This window comes from Ixodes scapularis, unplaced genomic scaffold, assembly GCF_016920785.2.
Source record: "Ixodes scapularis isolate PalLabHiFi unplaced genomic scaffold, ASM1692078v2 PGA_scaffold3__209_contigs__length_174095766, whole genome shotgun sequence".
NCBI lineage: Eukaryota > Metazoa > Arthropoda > Arachnida > Ixodida > Ixodidae > Ixodes > Ixodes scapularis.
Window position 1 is genome coordinate 93,550,780 of NW_024609868.1, and position 17,538 is coordinate 93,568,317.

The 17,538-nt window shown below is 45.4% G+C and overlaps 1 protein-coding gene across 4 annotated transcripts in view; it reads left to right on the plus strand.

The window, feature by feature from the left end:
- The first annotated feature begins 229 nt into the window (after positions 1-229).
- LOC115313145 (hamartin) overlaps positions 230-17,538 on the plus strand; it is a 73,214-nt gene continuing 55,905 nt past the window's right edge. For 2 of the 4 annotated variants that reach the window (XM_029972063.3, XM_029972064.3), the window contains exons 1-6: positions 230-642; positions 1,381-1,484; positions 3,319-3,468; positions 7,623-7,773; positions 9,751-9,917; positions 10,910-10,983. In XM_029972063.3, the coding sequence (XP_029827923.2) occupies positions 558-642; positions 1,381-1,484; positions 3,319-3,468; positions 7,623-7,773; positions 9,751-9,917; positions 10,910-10,983 (731 nt within the window). In that variant the 5' untranslated portion in view covers positions 230-557. The remainder of the gene's footprint in view (positions 643-1,380; positions 1,485-3,318; positions 3,469-7,622; positions 7,774-9,750; positions 9,918-10,909; positions 10,984-17,538) is intronic. The other 2 variants (XM_029972065.4, XM_040503250.2) reach the window with 1 other exon arrangement.

Sequence of the window (17,538 nt, forward strand, 5' to 3'; positions counted from 1 at the left end):
CGAAAAAAACTAGTGTCATTCTATGCAATTTTACACAGAAGGTTTCCTATATATTAAATTGATATAAACTAATAAAAAAAACAGATTTAATATTTTTAAATTCGAACAAAAGTCTTATAAATTACTTCCTTTCAAATTAAAAATTCACAACCAGCGCAATAATACAAGTGTCATGACAGACCAGGTTGACTTTAGCAACTACCCCCGGCAAGTGTAAAATAAAAAAATTAAAAAAGCGGTAAGAAAGAGAGTTCGGCAACTTCTCAACCCGACGATGCGCTCTGTGCTGTACAGTCTGTGCAAATGCACTTTGAAACTGCTCCGTGGTCCCTGTTAGCATGCGCCAGCCTGTCTTTATCGTGTAAACAGGCCGCGGTGGCGGCGGCACTTGACCAATCTGTCCGCTGTCACGACACGAAGAGGGGTTATTTTGTTCTTGTTCGCCGCACCTCGACCGCTCGCAAGTGCACTGGGACCCAGCCGTCGCCCAGCTGTTGGAAACGTGCTCGTGCCCTCACTTCATCAGCTCGAGCACCGAGTGAATCTGAGATTGTCCGATGGAGCTTTTCACAATCTTGGAGTCTTCCGATGTCCAGGACATCGAGGAACTTAAACAACTCGTCAACCAGTCCCTTGCCAACAGTGAGCGGCGCTCTGCCCTTTCTTTTTGTTTGTTTGTTTGTTTTGTGGGTCGTGGTGGCTCTTGCAGGGGGTTCATCTCGGCGTGTACACCGATTCGTGAAAACGTTTGTGCAAAACTGCGATCTCAAGCTGCGGTTTGTGTCTCAGTTCGTGCAAATGCGTCGCGTGTTGTTTGTTCTTGTCTTCTCGCGTGCGGCGGTGCTGACAAACTTGTTTACACGGGGCGCGTTCGTACAAACGGTAGTTCGGATCCGCGGTGGTCTTTTGGGGCTCCGATAACATTTGTGTCGCCGTGTGGCTCACTCGGTGATCTCAGTGGATGACATACACGCTCTTGCAAAAGGAGTGGTGCGAGGCGAGTTAATGGTGTTGAGAGGTTGAGAGCGTAACGATATAATGATATAACGATACAAACAGAAATCCGTCAGTTGAAGTCGGTTTTTCGGCTTATGGACCACTTTCGAAAGTGTGCCATTTGTTTGTAGCTGTGAAATCCCTGCACAATGGCAGACACAAAAGACACCGCTAACGTTGGAACCCTAGAAATTCTACTAATGCCACTTCAGTTCTGCCTAACGAAGTTTTAGATCCTTACGTTCTGGGGTTTCGCTTGTTCCGCTTTTGTGCAGTGCTTTAGACCTTTTTAACAGTAAGCACGTGACTTTCGAAATGAATTTATTACCTGTGCGGTATTTGCCTTTCATCCCAGCAACACATTTTTCTTTTTGTGTCTAATAGATAAGGACCCGGGCGTTTTAAATGGACTGGTTGAATACTACCTGTCCACACGATCTCAACGGTGCTTGGATCTCTTAGTTGCGATCCGAGAACCGAACAATAAGGTAAGTGGTTTTGGAAATCTTCGTGCTCAGTGATGCTCTGCCTTCTCTACAGCACACAGAGAGAATTGATTCCCAGTGTTCAATGTTCAATGATGCAGACTCCTGTGTGTACAAGTTGCTCAATGCCAAATATGCCACTCGCAGCCTCAGCTCAGACAAAACTATCTTGCCCTATTTTGGGCTGCTTGCTGACATAATGTAATGGCTTACAATGTTGTAAGTGATTATAATGTGACGCATTGTAATGGCTTACAACGTCTCTATATTGTCGAATCTATATGGAAATTATGGTATGGATCTTTGAGGAAGACCTCTGAATCTATCATCCCTCCACGAAATTATTATCTTTGGCATGAGGTCCTACAGATGCAGCTTACGGGGGATGGCATGCATCAAGCTTAACGTTTTGCGGTCATGTGACTTTTCGCATTTGTCCCTCGGGTCAGAATTATTTTGCCCTAAAAACAATGACGTCACCTATACTCATTTTCGCCTCAAGAGCAGAGAATCAAGATATACCGTAAAATACCGGGCAAGCGCCCACTCTAAATTTTGAGATAATCATGAAAAAATAGGGGATGGGCGCTTGTCCGGTCATCAATTCTACATATCAATGTACTGTGCACATTTTCTCAGATTTTCCAAAATTAGGAATGGGCGCTTAATGTGGTATGGGCGGATGCACGGTATTCTACGGTATGTAGGTCCATTTGAGATTAGACAGATGTTACCTTATCAACACATACACACTCCAAGTGCCAAAAGCATTGCTTCTTCCTCCAGCAGACAAATCTTGTAAGAACTGCTTCGTGCAGCGAACAAACAATGTGCAAAACTTCCTTTTTTTCTCGAGGTGAAAAAGAGTATAGTGGTCATAAATAATATTCATCATCAAAGTGTTTGTGAAGAAAAAGCTGAAAGTGCTGTATCCTGTTATGAGGGAGGCACAACGTTTAACGCCACATGATTCAGTGACCTGTCGGCACGCTTGGTTGGCATGCAGGGTCACGTGCTCAGACTGTTTGTACATCAAAGAGTTTCAGAACCTTGGTCTGTATCCAAGTAGGGTGTCCAGCTTTGAGAAATGGCAATGTCTGTAGGATTCTCCTCATCACTATCAATCGCAGAACTGCCACAAAAATTCTCTGAGGATTCATCACAGAAACTTTCAGGGTCCCCTTCCGGGTTGTCTCCTCCGCTAAAATCACCGTCACTTGAATCGCTCACTTCTTTTCCATAAAAAAGGAACGGAGAAAGGGCTTCCATAATAAATGAGGCGTAAATGTGCAAGAGAAATCTTGCTCGTCCAGAAAAAAAATGATTTGTGAAAGTGTCATTACTTGTGCCACGTCAGGTACAGCTAAAATTTAAAGGCGTCATGCTTACTCTCTTGGCGATAGATGGCGCGAATTAAAAATGTCAGAACGTATGCAACACTTCTTCGCAAAGCAGGAATGGGGCTGTCGGGGAGCCCTGACACCTGACTGCAACGAGAATATTTCTTTGTCGGGTGACATCCGACACACAACCTTAAGTGGTTACCGGATACATATAGTTCTCTGGAAAATCATGCAAATGACTCTAATCTCATTAAAATATGTCGTAAATTTTATTTTAGTTCTTTTCATCCTAGAGTAAGCCACGAGAAATGCTTTGGGCCCCCTTAGTTAGTCTAGTACGAGTAGTATATCGCATGGCCTTGCATTTGTGCTCACTGTATCTCTTTGTCCAATTGAAGTTCATACGACAGATTCATGGCACTGGGTTTACTCATAGCATTTACCATGGTCCCGTGAAGTGTGATATGATTGTTGTGGGGCCTATTTTATTTCAGTACCTGTTCGACAAATTGCTGGACTCACTTCGGGGAAAGATGCGACTTGACACCCTTAAGCTCATCACAAACATTGTGCACAAGCAGCCTTCCTGGCTTCACTGCATCACCAGTCACAAGATCCTAAGTCAGATTTTGGGGATCATTAAGGTAAGAAAAAGCTGTGATCAGTACAATAATCTCTGTGGGCTTTGTGCAATCATTGTAATCATTTGAGCATAATGAAAAGAGAATGGGCATGCTGTGCTGTCAGAAAAAAGGTTTCTTGAAAATAACAGATGGCAAGAAAGGAAAAGGCAAGACTGTGGCTAGTCTTTCTGCAGTTTGTGTGCTTGTCCAGCTTTGTCAAATATTCAGTGGATGACAGACATATAACAGTGAGTGCCACATGCAGCATTATACACTCTTACATTGATTACAACATCTATGTCTAACACTATTTTTCATGCCTTTACCCCCGACTGCTTTTTTCTACCAAAACAGTGCAAGTCCAATGGTATGAAATAAGTGCCAGAGAAGTGTCTTACTCTCCTGGGCATTCCCACAGACAGTAGCGAAAAGTGCAATGGGACCGTTCGGCTGGGCCAGGGGGCGCGCTGGAGCGATACCAGTGGCGCCGCGCCGTGGCCCAAATTCGCCCTACTTAGCCGTTCGCTCGTCCCATCGCGCTGCCAGTTGCAATGGCGGGCACCGCGTTGAAGCTTTCTGTGCGTTAAAAAAACTGTGATCATTTTCTAGGGAAGCGAAACTCCGCAAAGAAAGGTTGCCTGTGTGTCAGGTCTCCGGGGTGGAGCAAATAATTCAGGCATATAAGTATTTGTCGTTTGCGAAGTGTGTCTCGCAAGTGCAAGACAGGGTTGACTGTAACATCTGCCTCAAGATAAATGCTCTTTTTCTTTATGGTTTCGCTAGCTCTTCAAAGTCAGGGCTATTCGGACAAAAATGAGGATGCAATATTGTTTAAATTGTCTTTTAGCGCACAGCTGCGCTGTCGCATACATACCTTGAACTCAGGTCAGTTCTCAGAGTTACCTGCTGATGGAAGCATGCCGCGCCTGTTCTAATTCATCCGAATGAAGTCAATGACGAGGCACGTACAGCCTGATCGCAACACTGGGTCAGGTTCTAATAAAAATCCAAAACGGTATGTCAATAAGGCCTCCGCTTTTATTTTGAGCGGGTCCAACAAAAAATATATATATATATTACTATACGTCGCAACACCTTGCTGTGTTTGCGCGCATGTGTTGCTGCCGTCAAAGCGGTAAAATCGCAATTCATGTACGAGCGTCAGTAACCCACTTTTAATTTTATTAGTGAAGAGAGGGATCTCCAATAAACTTGCATTTGCGTTGAAAAGCGTCCCCTTTTTTTAAACTTATTTTTATGTGACCGCAGAATGATAATTTTGAACACTGTTCCGGTTCACAACAAATAAATACTTTTGCGTCACTATTTGTTTTGTTTTCCGTTTAGGCACAATTAAACTTGATATATCTTGAGTCTGTGTGACAGGAGAGGATCGTCAATATTCCTTCACTCTCTTTCTGCAAGAAAAGATTACTTAATATTAAATTTCAGTCATGAATGCTCAGTTACTGGCCTTTGTGACGTGCCCTGTGCTCGCCTTCTTTATTTTGTTTTCAATTTATAGATCTAGCATTACCAACACACTCTTATTGGTTGACCGAGGGATGTCCGGGTTTGATGTTTTAGAGTTACTTGGAAAGTAATTATGCCTGTAAATACATCCTTTTAATAATATAAAAGTATAAAAATAATATAAGAGTATGGCCGTCAGTGTAAATCTCTTTTCAACTGTGCGCTCAGGTCACTCAGTGCTCAATACGGGCTATGATTATCTGCCTCATTGGGCCTCATGTCTTTCGCTGCTTACTCTCCTTCTCTTGTAAGCACCAGAAAGGGAACAAAATTGATAGAAAAACTGTGAGACCGCAGGCGAGCCGGTGTGTATATTAACAATTTGGATGAATTGCCCGAGACTGGGGCGAAAAAACTAAAAATATCAACCGTGTATGAGAGATACCTCTTTCTGCCCACGGTTGATGTTTCTAGTTTTCTCGACCCAGTCTCCACTAATTTATCAAAATGAAAAATTGGCTAGTAAGCAAGATGAGCTGGGTTCTCAAATTTAAACTTGTTTAAAAAATAGTAACTGCATAATCGGGTTTATTTTGTCGACACCCACGGGGAACCATCCTAGCTATTACATTAGGAACATCTAACATCGCCAACACGCTCAAATTGGTCGACCCAAGGACGTTCTAGGGTCTAATTTTGTGACGCCCTTAAGAAGTAATGATGCCTGTTGTGGGCTAACTACATTATTTTAATATTATATAGAAAAACTAGAAAACAGCCGTCAATTTCTTTTCAATTATGCGTTCAAGTCAGTACGCAATAGGGGATACGATTATCTGCCTAATTTTTCCACAAGTCTGTGGCCACTTACCCGCTTTCTCTTGTTAACATTGGGGAACAAAATGGGCGGGTAAGCAAAGTGAGCATGGTTCTCAAATTTAAAGTCCTTTATAAAAAAAAATGGTAACTGTATATTCGGGTTTCGTTCGCAGGCAGCCATGGGGAACCATCTTAGCTATTTAATTAGGGACTTATCGTAGAACATCAGTGTCGGATTGCGGGCCCCACGGGCGCCAGCTCATACCGCCCCCAAGCAACGCAAAACCCCTGCATGCTCTCGCGTGTGACCTACAAAAGGTTCGTATTAATGTGACAAGCAAGCGTAGTTGCAATACCGAATCACGCGACAAGATAGAGAAACAATAATTAAACCTGTCCTCCTCACAGCTGGCGATTCATGCTTCTGGCGATCTTTCTTGGATCACCTTCCAGGAACCAAACAAAACTTTTCGGGAGGCGGATACCTTTCTGTTTAATACGATGCTGTGACATTTGGGTAACTTTTTCATTCGGTACGTTACTTTACAAAGCGCGAGGCCAGCACGACAAGCGCACCAGCCTCCCGCGTCGTCTGCTCCTCGTACTTCTAACAAGTATTGGCGCGCCTCGCCAGGGGGAGGAGTGGCGCTGCGTATGCGCGGCGAAACTTCAGCCGCACAGCCCTATACCACTGGTGTTCTGCATTTTTCGGGTTTATTTTTTAGCAGTATTAAAAAATGTCTTCCAGAGTTGTTTTTTCTTTTTTTTAACCTTAAATTACAAGCTTTTTAGAGCTTTTGTTGGTCATTCACAAAATTTGGGTTTCTTTAGAATGTTTAGTGCTCTTTGCCTAAGATAGAGGACCGCAGTCAGCAAATGTATTAAAACCAAATTTTTCTAGACAACACAATAAGAGTCTTCCAGAATATTAATGAATTTGTCGGAAATAAGCGCATACAGCTAATTAAATACGCTCACCTGTCTCGTGATGCGGTGATTGGAATTTCGGTACTCAGCAAGGCGGAGGACACCTTTTCTGTAGTTGTGCTAACTTACAGGTGGCAAAACTCAATAAAGGCTCCGATGATTGTAGAAAGTGATAAGGTGCAAGGCACCTGAGCAAAACACATTCCTGGGCTTAACCAGCAAAGAGTTTTACTTCCGGCCTATGGCACGCAGGTATTGAAAAAGTCAGACTGAATCCCGATTCCCTCTCGTCAACGTGGCTGGGAACAAAAGGGGGCTGAATGAAGGCCAGCGAATGTCTAGAATAGTGACTTGTCCAAGAAAAAGTGCTCTAAATTCAGCAGCAAAAAAAGACCGGGTGGGTTCGACGGTTGTCGCAGGGTGGTCACCCTCTTTTCGTGATAAGGGTTCAGAAACATTCTTTTGTGTTTATAAATAAAAGTGTGAAAAAAAGAAAAAAGAATTGCAAAAGCTGTTTTGGGATTTCTGAAAAAGATAAAAACTACTAGTCGGGTTTTTTTACGACTAGTGGTTCTTAAATTCAGAGTTCTTCAAATAAAATCAGAATCCAATATGTATTTACTGTGGTGTGCTTTTTGGACTTTATGGTATTTATCTGAACATGCAGAACCCTACTTGTGACCTCGCTACAAGCTGCAGGTTAAGGGAGGGTTGGGGGAGAGTGAGGTGAGAAGGAAATCAGCCTCCCTCTCCCACTCTCCCCTATCCTGTAGCTAGGGTATTGAGGGAGGGAAAGAAGGAACCAGGAGAAAAGGAAGAAACCTTGTAGCCTCTCAAACAGAGAGGAGAGGTTCAAACTTGCAGCAGAAGGGACAAAAGGGATAAGGTTTTGTGAGGATTGGAAGTTTTTTGAGACTGTGTTTTGAGGTTTCTAAGTGTAGGGTTTGTGTATGCAGCATGGCGACCAGGAGCCGACACACATCATGTTGGCCAACGTCATTGTCATCAGCCTGATGCCCATGCTGCCCATGCAGTTTAACACCACGGTGCTCCAGGAGACTTTTGAAGCTTTCTCTTCCCTCGCAGCGCTCTGTACAAGGAAACCTAGTGAGTTTCTTTTTTGTCTCCTTGTGTGTGCTTGAATTGGGAGGCCTTGCTGTGGAACCACTCAGATGAAAGGCCTGTATTGGCATGCAGCTGTGGGTGAGAAAAAAAAAACAAGAACTCGCCTCATCATACACTTTAGGCCTACTGGGCGGCGGTATGTGGTATGCGGCATATGTGTACCTGAGTGCTTGAGAGGGGGAAGGGGGTATGCGGCATATGTGTACCTGAGTGCTTGAGAGGGGGAAGGGGGAAGGGGGTACTGCCAGTTGGTACCAATAAGCGAGTTGAAATTAGAAACAAACCTACCAACCGATTCAAAATGTTCAGCCATATTCCCGACTGTGCATACAAGCCTCGCTTGTGAGCAAGAATAATTTTCTGCTGTCTTTAAATGAGGCATTTTAAATGCCCCAACAAGAGTATTTTGAGTGTTTCCTTTAGCTTTCTTGAAAACTGTTGCATTCTGTGATGGTAGTTATGTTAATTAGTCGTAAGAAATGACCTAATTTCTTACGACAGTATTTTTCTTACAGTAACTCGAAAAATAACCAAGATGTCTCAAAACTAATTTTATGTTTGAAAAGAGGGAGACAAACCATGCATACATATTGATTTTCATTATAATCTGTCAGCAAACAAAAAATGCATTTGGTGTCTTGCCTTAAAGGGACACTCATGTTTTTTTGTAGAAGCTTATTTTTAATATAATATTGTTTGTTGGGCTTTAGCCAATAAAAATGAACAGTTCTAGACGGCAAGACATCCAGTAAACCCACAGGAATAGAAATACAGACTTGAGGGGGCATCCTCAGATCTCTATTACCTCCTTAAAATTTGACCTATGAAAATAGTTAATTGCAAGGAGATTCTCACTGTTACTATTATTGCTCTTGTGCATGCATGTGCACAAGAGCAATAATCTTGTGCATGCATGTTGTGCATTATATTTTGACAGAAGCGTCAAATCTTTGGGTGTAGGAGACTTAATACATCAATTATTGTTTGAGAATGCCATAAAACGCCGCCCCCCCCCCCCCCCCCCCCCCCCCCGCCTCATGTCTGCTTCAAGGCACAGACAAAGGGGCATGTCACAATCTTTGATTAAATTTTTAATAGAAAAATCGGCCATCCATGAGTATGATTTCGGGTTTTTTGGACGCCTAGAGCTGGTAGATTGAGCTATCAACTTATCATTATAAATTGATGATCTCGAAACCTACTCTAGTCCCCCCTTAAATTGGGGAAAACATCATCGGCACCATTCTTTCAGTCTTTCGACTTTAAAATGGGATTTGGTAATCCGGTCTGCTTTCTTACACTCTCCTTAGGCTCATCTATGCTCATTAATTTATTGCGTACCAATAGTAATTTCGGTGCTCGTGATTTACGTCGGTTCTTTAACAGAATTTCAAGTTGGGCGTTCGTGGCGTGTGGCCGAGAGCATTTTGCACGCATGTGGCCGAAAGCAGGCGGAGAAGTATCAGATTTTAATTTTTTCCTTAGAAGCAACCAAATGGGCTACGCTCTAGAGCAACCAAACTCCCACCTTGGTTCTTAAAATCATTGTTGCCAGTTAACTCAAGTTTTTTCTGAAATCGCAGGAAGCTGCTTTCCAACCTCAGGAAATATTAAAACAGTCCCCGATGGAGGAAAACATATCACCTAAGCTTCCTGACAGTATACTAGTTAAAGCTCAGAAAGTCACGAAAGTCACATTTTTTAATTGAACAATCACAAATTGCACCTGCTTTACATCAAAATGAGTGCCCTCACAAAAAATTAGGGCCAATACTAGAAAAGCAAAGCAAAGTTTTTTTTTAGCTACTCCATGACCTGTGACAGACACGAAAACCCTCGAGAGCTGACTTTATAGGTGCTATGCATTTAATAAACCAACCATTTTCCGAACATTGCTTTTGATTTTTACCTTGGTATGTGAGAGAAATATGGAAACGCGGGGAACCCATTTCCTCTCAGGTCACATCCTCGACACACACCTGTCCTACCTGCGGCTGGGCCTGCAGACCCTCTTTCAGCACCTGTATGGCATGTACCCCTGCAATTTCTTGGCCTACCTGAGGGGATACTATGGCAGTCAGGACCACAGCCGGGAGAACTTTGCCATCTACACCAAGACTATCAGGGTGGGTGTCCACCGTACTGGAGCTCTGGGCGTCCGGGAGAAATGTTAACCGTGTTCTTGTTTTTTAGAGCGCAGCTCTTAGGCGCCCTTTTCCGGCTTGAGTGGCGTCGCGGTCGGCGTAACCGCATGGTGCATTATGGGACATATCCAATAATGCACTGCACGGGACCCTCGTGACATCACGAGGGTCCCGCGCGGTGCATTGTGGGACATCTCCCATGATGCAACGTGCAGGGAGGAGAAGGAGGAGGAAGGAAGAGGAGAAGGGAAGAGGGGAGGAGTAGCAGGGATGATGAGAATGTGAGGCGGTGGGAAGAGGGGTATACTCTCCCCTCAGTACCCTTGCCTCTTCCCCCTCAAGAGCTGCGCTCTAATTTGGCATTACAGGTTGTTGTAAATGTCTTTCATTTTTTCACCTCAAACTAATATATATACTGTGCATCACCAAATGCTCTCATGGGGAGAAATTAATGCTCTCATGGGGAGAAATTCATTAGGGTGTTCTGAAGAAATCCTAGAACCCAGAAGTGTGCCCCCCGCCCCCCCCCCCCCCCCCCCCAAACCCTCGGGGTCCTCCAAGCTTCCACATTTTCTTCGCCATCCCTGCCCCCGAAAAAAACTCTCTCCTAATTTAAGCACTGGTTCGGAAGATCTGGGCTGTCCACTGATCCACAACTATGCTGTAAACATTCCCTTGTATGTGCATTATTTTTTTACGAGGTCTGTAGGGTTTGTGCTGCTTTACTGCATCGAGACCGGGAGGGGGTTTCTCGGCAGCGATTCGAGAGAGAAGATACAAAAGTTTGGGAATCCCTGCTCTAGACTTCAAGATTTGGTTACTGTGGGCTACCAATATCTCAGCAATGCTACTTGGCATTGTAATGCAATCTCTGCGTAAGTATACAAGGTTATGTGGTGGGCTTTTATCTTATCTCCTATTCTTTTGCAGAACTCTTCCCTCGAATCTTGAGGCCACATGTCTGTCAATTTCAGCCTCTGCTGCAGAGAACCCGCCTCCATCCTCTCCTAGTCACTGCGTCCAAGGAGGCAGAGCTGAGCTCATCGAGGTATGTCCAGCATCCTTTGGGCTCACTCTGGGAGTTTGCAGATTTGCGCTGCACGGGAAAGAATCTACAAAAAAACAAGATTAGGTTTTTATAATTTTATTTTAAAGCACTGCAGCCCTTCCGAGGCTATTGTGAGAATGGGGGAAAAAGTGAAAGCCGTTTACCACTCCCTGTAACGCCGAATTGGAGCGCAGCTCTTGAGGAGGAGGAGGGGAGGGTACTGAGGGCCACGTGTTCTCGGGGGGGGGGGGGGGTCACGTGACCTTGGGGGTCACGTGCCCCCTCAGAGGTCACGTGACCTCGGGAGGGGGTCACGTGACTCCCCAGGTCACGTGACCCCCGGGTCACGTGACCAAAATTTTTCCGCTAGATTTAGCGGGGAAATTTTTTCCGCTAGATTTAGCGGGGAAAGTTTTCCGCTAGATTTAGCGGGGAAATTTTTTCCGCTAGATTTAGCGGGGAAATTTTTTCCGCCAGATTTAGCGGGGAAAGTTTTCCGCTAGATTTAGCGGGGAAATTTTTTCCGCTACATTTAGCGGGGAAATTTTTTCCGCTAGGATTTAGCGGGGAAAGTTTTCCGCTAGATTTAGCGGGAAAATTTTTTCCGCTAGATTTGACGGGGAAATTTTCCCGCTAGATTTAGCGGGGAAATTTTTCCGCTAGATTTAACGGGGAAATTTTTTCCGCTAGATTTAGCGGGGAAAGTTTTCCGCTAGATTTAGCGGGAAAATTTTTTCCGCTAGATTTGACGGGGAAATTTTTCCGCTAGATTTAGCGGGGAAATTTTTTCCGCTAGATTTAGCGGGGAAATTTTTTCCGCTAGATTTAGCGGGGAAATTTTTCCGCTAGATTTAGCGGGGAAATTTTTTCCGCTAGATTTAGCGGGGAATTTTACCCATAATGCACCGCGCGGTTACGCCGACGGCGACGGCGACGGCGACGGCGACGCCGCTCAAGCCGGGAACGGGCCCCTAAGAGCTGCGCTCTAAAAAAATTATCCTATACCAAGGGTGGCCAAGCTGCGACTCACGAGCCGCATGAGGCTCTTCACGTGTTAAAGTGCGACTTGTGGCTCTCTCCCCCCTCCCCTGCCACCCTCCTGGTCAGAGGAGCACTTTTCCCAAAAGAGAAATGGAACGCGTTTTAAATCGAAAGACAGGTTGCGGTTTGGTAGCCTTGTGCTACTGCTACCGTACACACAATTGGACTGCTTTTGACTCGGATAGATTGAAAGTACTTCGTTTTGTTTATTGCTCTGGACAAGTTTGCCCCCCCTTCCCTTCCCTGCGGCTCTTGGAAGTTTCGCGGTTTTGTTTGCGACTCTTAGGCCGGGTCAGCCTGGCCATCCCTGCCCTATACATAACACAAAACAAAATCAAACAATATGCAAGAATAAATAATATGAGGGGTTAATGGAAAACATGATTGATAGTGATTAGTGGCAGACGAAAATTCGTGCAGAGGTAGTACAGTCTAAGCTCATTGCAACAGACCTGGTTACAATAGACATTTGGATATAACATACCTATTCGTGAAGTTTGGTTGGTTTTCCTCCATGTACCATTGACTCAACTTCATGTCTGCATACAACATACTTGTTTTACAACAGATTGAAATCTTGGTCAAAATCAAGGTCTGTTATAACGAGCTTAAACTGTAAACGGACATCGCTGGGTTGCGAGTTAAAATTTTTGAAGGTTTAAGGAAAAGAATTGTATTGAAATAAATTTATGTGCACCTAGAGGAAAAGGTGAAATATCTAGGTGGTGGTACCATATGGCTGAAATCTAAGTCAACCCCCTTGCATGTTAGTAAAATAAAAAAAAAAAAAAAAAGGAATGTCTTACAAGACATGCAATGGAACAAAAAAGTTATTTTAACAGCCTGAAAGAAAAAAGGATGTCATAAAATTACTTTCCTATGAAAGAAAACTTTTTGTCGAGCTATATTTAAGACTTGAAACAAATTTGTAGTCGGTGCCCGCGGAAAAGGGGCTACTAGAGTCACGTGACTGGCCACCATAGTCACGTGGTGCTTGCGCTCTTTCGGGAGCTCCCTATAAGCTCTAAAAGTTCATTATTAATTTTCATTTTAAGTGCAACAATAAGACAAAGATTAATAAGTAACTTTTGAGCCTATAGGAAGCTCCTGAAAGAGTGCAAGCGCCACATGATAGACCTGTGCGCTGGTCAAAAAGTGATGGCGGCGGCGCGCCATGTTCCCTTCCAGCGGGGTTGTGAAAAAAAGTTGCTAAGTAATGATGATGATAATTACTTTTTCTTAATTTTTTAAGTTTTTTTGTTATTGATTGGATAAGACTTGTGAAGTTTTTTTTTCTTCTTTTATTTGAAACAATATTTAAAATTACTTTTTGCGTATAAAGAAGAAAAAAAACACGTTCCGGCGGCAGCATGCAACGCTCCGGTGTAACTTGCGGCGACGCTTAACAACTCCAGTATACCACGTAACTAGTAGCCACTTTTTCGCTGGCTCCCGCAGATTCGTTTTTCGCCGTAAACAAAGCTCTAAAAATTTTAATTTTTTTATGTTAAATTTATTTTATGACATCCTTTTTCCATCAACGCTGTTTAAAAAATTTTATTTTTTTCTTTGCATTTGTTTTCTAAGGGTGCATTCCACAGTGAACATGTCTGCAAATTATTATTAATTCTCACTGGTGCTCTTGTTCTCGTCGTCATCACTGCTACATTCCCAAAGCACGTCGTCGTCCAACGAAATCTCGTGCACTTCACGAACAACAGCATTTTCCGCACGTGCTCTGTGATCACGTTGCGCATCACGGGCAGAGTCCGATCGTGCATTTCTGCGACGTGTGTTGCAAGCCTTGCCTCTAACTCCGGAAAGCGTCCAAATTTCGGCCCGTAAAAACCTCTTCGTTTCTTTCACAATGAAAGATCTTGTGCCATTGCAGATGCCACTGGCACACCATCCATATTAAAACATCAAACTTACGTCCAGCAGCGCAGTTGGCCGTAAACGAGCGCTGAAACCCTAGGCCACCCTTCAGCACGGTCGTACGGTGTTCTTCAAACCACTCAAACAAAGAGTGCGCGACCACACAATCAGGGGGAATGAGGCTGTTCCATCGTCCATTCCGTCGTGGCTCTTACTTCAACTGTCACCACCCACCTGGGACTCGACGCTGCACTGCGCGGCATGAGGCCATTCATTTTGCGTGTTGTTTGCCACCGTGTATTTCGCCCATACCGTGCTAACTAGGGGTGTGCAAATACCAGTTGAAATCGAATAGCGCTGCATCATTCGTCACCTTCACAGCAAAAGAAAAAGACATGACAAGCGGTTTTCTTAAGAGGGTTACAGCTATACTCTTTTTCACCTCAACTTGTGCACCGGCGAATTCTCCTCAAAGAGAATTGTATCAGTGCGCCAACCAACCAGAGTGCCGGGTGTCCTCACCCGCACTCCCACTGGGAGGAGTCAGAGTGCATGTTGACAGTTGATTCAGCCAGCGGGTTGCAAGCAGGTTTGTGGCGTGCGTATTCGTAGCGGTCGCTCAGGTCGCTCGCGAAAGAGCGGGAGTCTGTGCTATCAAACCGCACTGGCCGGCATCTCAACAGTTGCAAGGAAATGTGATGCATAGAAAACATGATTTGCAGCTATCGTCGCGCTTCGTCGCCATCGCTTTCAATCAGGCATGCGGACCGCGTTTGCAACTTCGCTGCCGCGCAACATTCGCGCTTTTTATGTTGCCTGGTATGTGACATGCCCTTACGTTACGGTCGCGGTTTTGTTGAAAAAGTTTAAATTGTTTGCTTCTTGAACTGGTAGCTTGCGATTTCAGTCTCTCCAGCGTCAAATACCACGCCCGCGAACGGCTCTCTGCTGCACCGCGATAGGCATGCGAGATGTCCGACAGCATTTGGAAATGACTGGTAAAGTGCCAGATTGCTGTAACAGGCGGATTACTCAGCAGATTCTCAAAATAGTGTAAAACGTGTTTTCTGCAGCTGAAGTCGACTGCATCAAAGCCGGGAATGTGGAGTGGTGAGAATTGTGGTCTAATATGAGCAGTTATACAATATTGTTGGTCTAATATGAGCAGTTATAGTAATATAATCAGTCAACAAGAAAACTGCAAGTATATCTACAAGGTTTATTGTTGGTAACAAGGAGCATACCACATTCATAGTAGCTCTGGTTCATGTTCTGTGTTCATTGCAGGCCACTGTCCACAGCTCCTCTAGCCCCTGCTTTTTTGCTGCGATGACATGTAGCATTCGAAGTCGAAAAATTGTATGATCAAATGGTGGATATAGACAGCATTGGTTGTTCTCTTTCCCCCCTCCCCCATGGTAAAACCCCCTAAAACGAACAATTTCGGTATTGTACTGTACTGCCCAAAACAGTTTCCTGTTACAATGCTTGCATTGTTTGTTCCCAGTTCTCTTACCTTCGAGAAAACAGATGCAGCTGTACTACATCTGGGCACTATAACTGACCGCCCCACATCCACTTATTTTAGTACGGAACTATGTCACTTCATTGCAGGTCTAATCCTTTGAATCACTATAAAATATTTCTGGGACAGCACCAGCATGCATTTGTGTATAGCGAATGTACTTGTGGCAGCTTTTGTTTGCAGTGCCACAGCCCTGCATCTTTGCGACTCATAACCTTCTTGAAGTTCGTATTTTGTACATCCCTAGGATGAACACAGGACAAACAGTAAAAGGCCCTTTCGTGTTTGTCCTGTGTCCTAGGTTTACAATGTGATGTAAGCTCATGAGCCAAAAACTGGTAACACAAGCAAATTCTGTAGACCTGCACTGTTCAATTAGACCTCGGGCACTTCCTGTGTACTCTGCATTCAACGAACTGCATTTCTGGCGTCTTTGGGGCCAGGGGTGTTCTAAAATTGAATTCTGCTGTGCAAGTCTATTCTGTAACCTTTGCTGTACCCTTATTATGCTGTTATATTGTGTACGACAAGTGTGTATGATGTTTGTGATTGGGAGGGGGAGCGGGGGGGAGGGGGGGGCGGCGCCTCGTGAGGCAATTCTGTTTGCCTTTTGTGTCAGCTCTTGGGCAACGACTGTTTGTATGTTGTTGCCTAAATAAAGATTCAATCTAAGAGGAACTAGCAGATGCGTGCACACAAGCCGGTGTAAGCTGAAGACATGCTAAATCCCGCAATATTAGCCTGGGAGACGAGAAGGGAATGGAACGACGTCTTGAACATGGCTCGGTGTTTAATATTTCTGTGCAACATAACGGAGCCGACTCGTCGTGTTGCTGCAATAGTTCTCGAAGTGGCAGGGCTTCAATCAAGATGACGAGAGTTAGTCCACACAGGCAGGCCGCCTTGTTTTCAGAGAACGCTTCACGTAGGCTTCCGAAGCCGCCTCGTCGTGTTGCTGCAGCCGTTCTCGGAGAGGCAGGGTTGCATACCAGATGTCGGGAGTCAGCCCACACAGACAGGCCGCCTTGCTTTCAGAGAAGGCTTCACGTAGGCTTCCGAAGCCGTCTCGTCGTGTTGCTGCAGCCGTTCTCGGAGAGGCAGGGTTGCATACAGATGTCGAGAGTCAGCCCACACAGGCAGGCCGCCTTGTTTTTGGAGAACTCTTCAAGTGGGCCTCCGAAGCTGCCTCGTCGTGTTGCTGCAGCCGTTCTCGGAGAGGCAGGGTTGCACACCAGATGTCGAGAGTCAGCCCACACAGACAGGCCGCCTTGCTTTCAGAGAAGGCTTCACGTAGGCTTCCGAAGCCGCCTCGTCGTGTTGCTGCAGCCGCTCTCGGAGAGGCAGGGTTGCATACCAGATGTCGAGAGTCAGCCCACACAGGCAGGCCGCCTTGCTTTCAGAGAACTCTTCAGGTGGGCCTCCGAAGCCGCCTCGTCGTGTTGCTGCAGCAGTTCTCGGAGAGGCAGGGTTGCATACCAGATGTCGAGAGTCAGCCAACACAGGCAGGCCGCCTTGTTTTCGGAGAACTCTTCAAGTGGGCCTCCGAAGCCGCCTCGTCGTGTTGCTGCAGCCGCTCTCGGAGAGGCAGGGTTGCATACCAGATGTCGAGAGTCAGCCCACACAGGCAGGCCGCCTTGCTTTCAGAGAAGGCTTCACGTAGGCTTCCGAAGCCGCCTCGTCGTGTTGCTGCAGCCGCTCTCGGAGAGGCAGGGTTGCATACCAGATGTCGAGAGTCAGCCAACACAGGCAGGCCGCCTTGTTTTCAGAGAACGCTTCAAGTGGGCCTCCGAAGCCGCCTCGTCGTGTTGCTGCAGCAGTTCTCGGAGAGGCAGGGTTGCATACCAGATGTCGAGAGTCAGCCCACACAGGCAGGCCGCCTTGCTTTCAGAGAAGGCTTCACGTAGGCTTCCGAAGCCGCCTCGTCGTGTTGCTGCAGCCGCTCTCGGAGAGGCAGGGTTGCATACCAGATGTCGAGAGTCAGCCAACACAGGCAGGCCGCCTTGTTTTCGGAGAACTCTTCAAGTGGGCCTCCGAAGCCGCCTCGTCGTGTTGCTGCAGCAGTTCTCGGAGAGGCAGGGTTGCATACCAGATGTTGAGAGTCAGCCCACACAGGC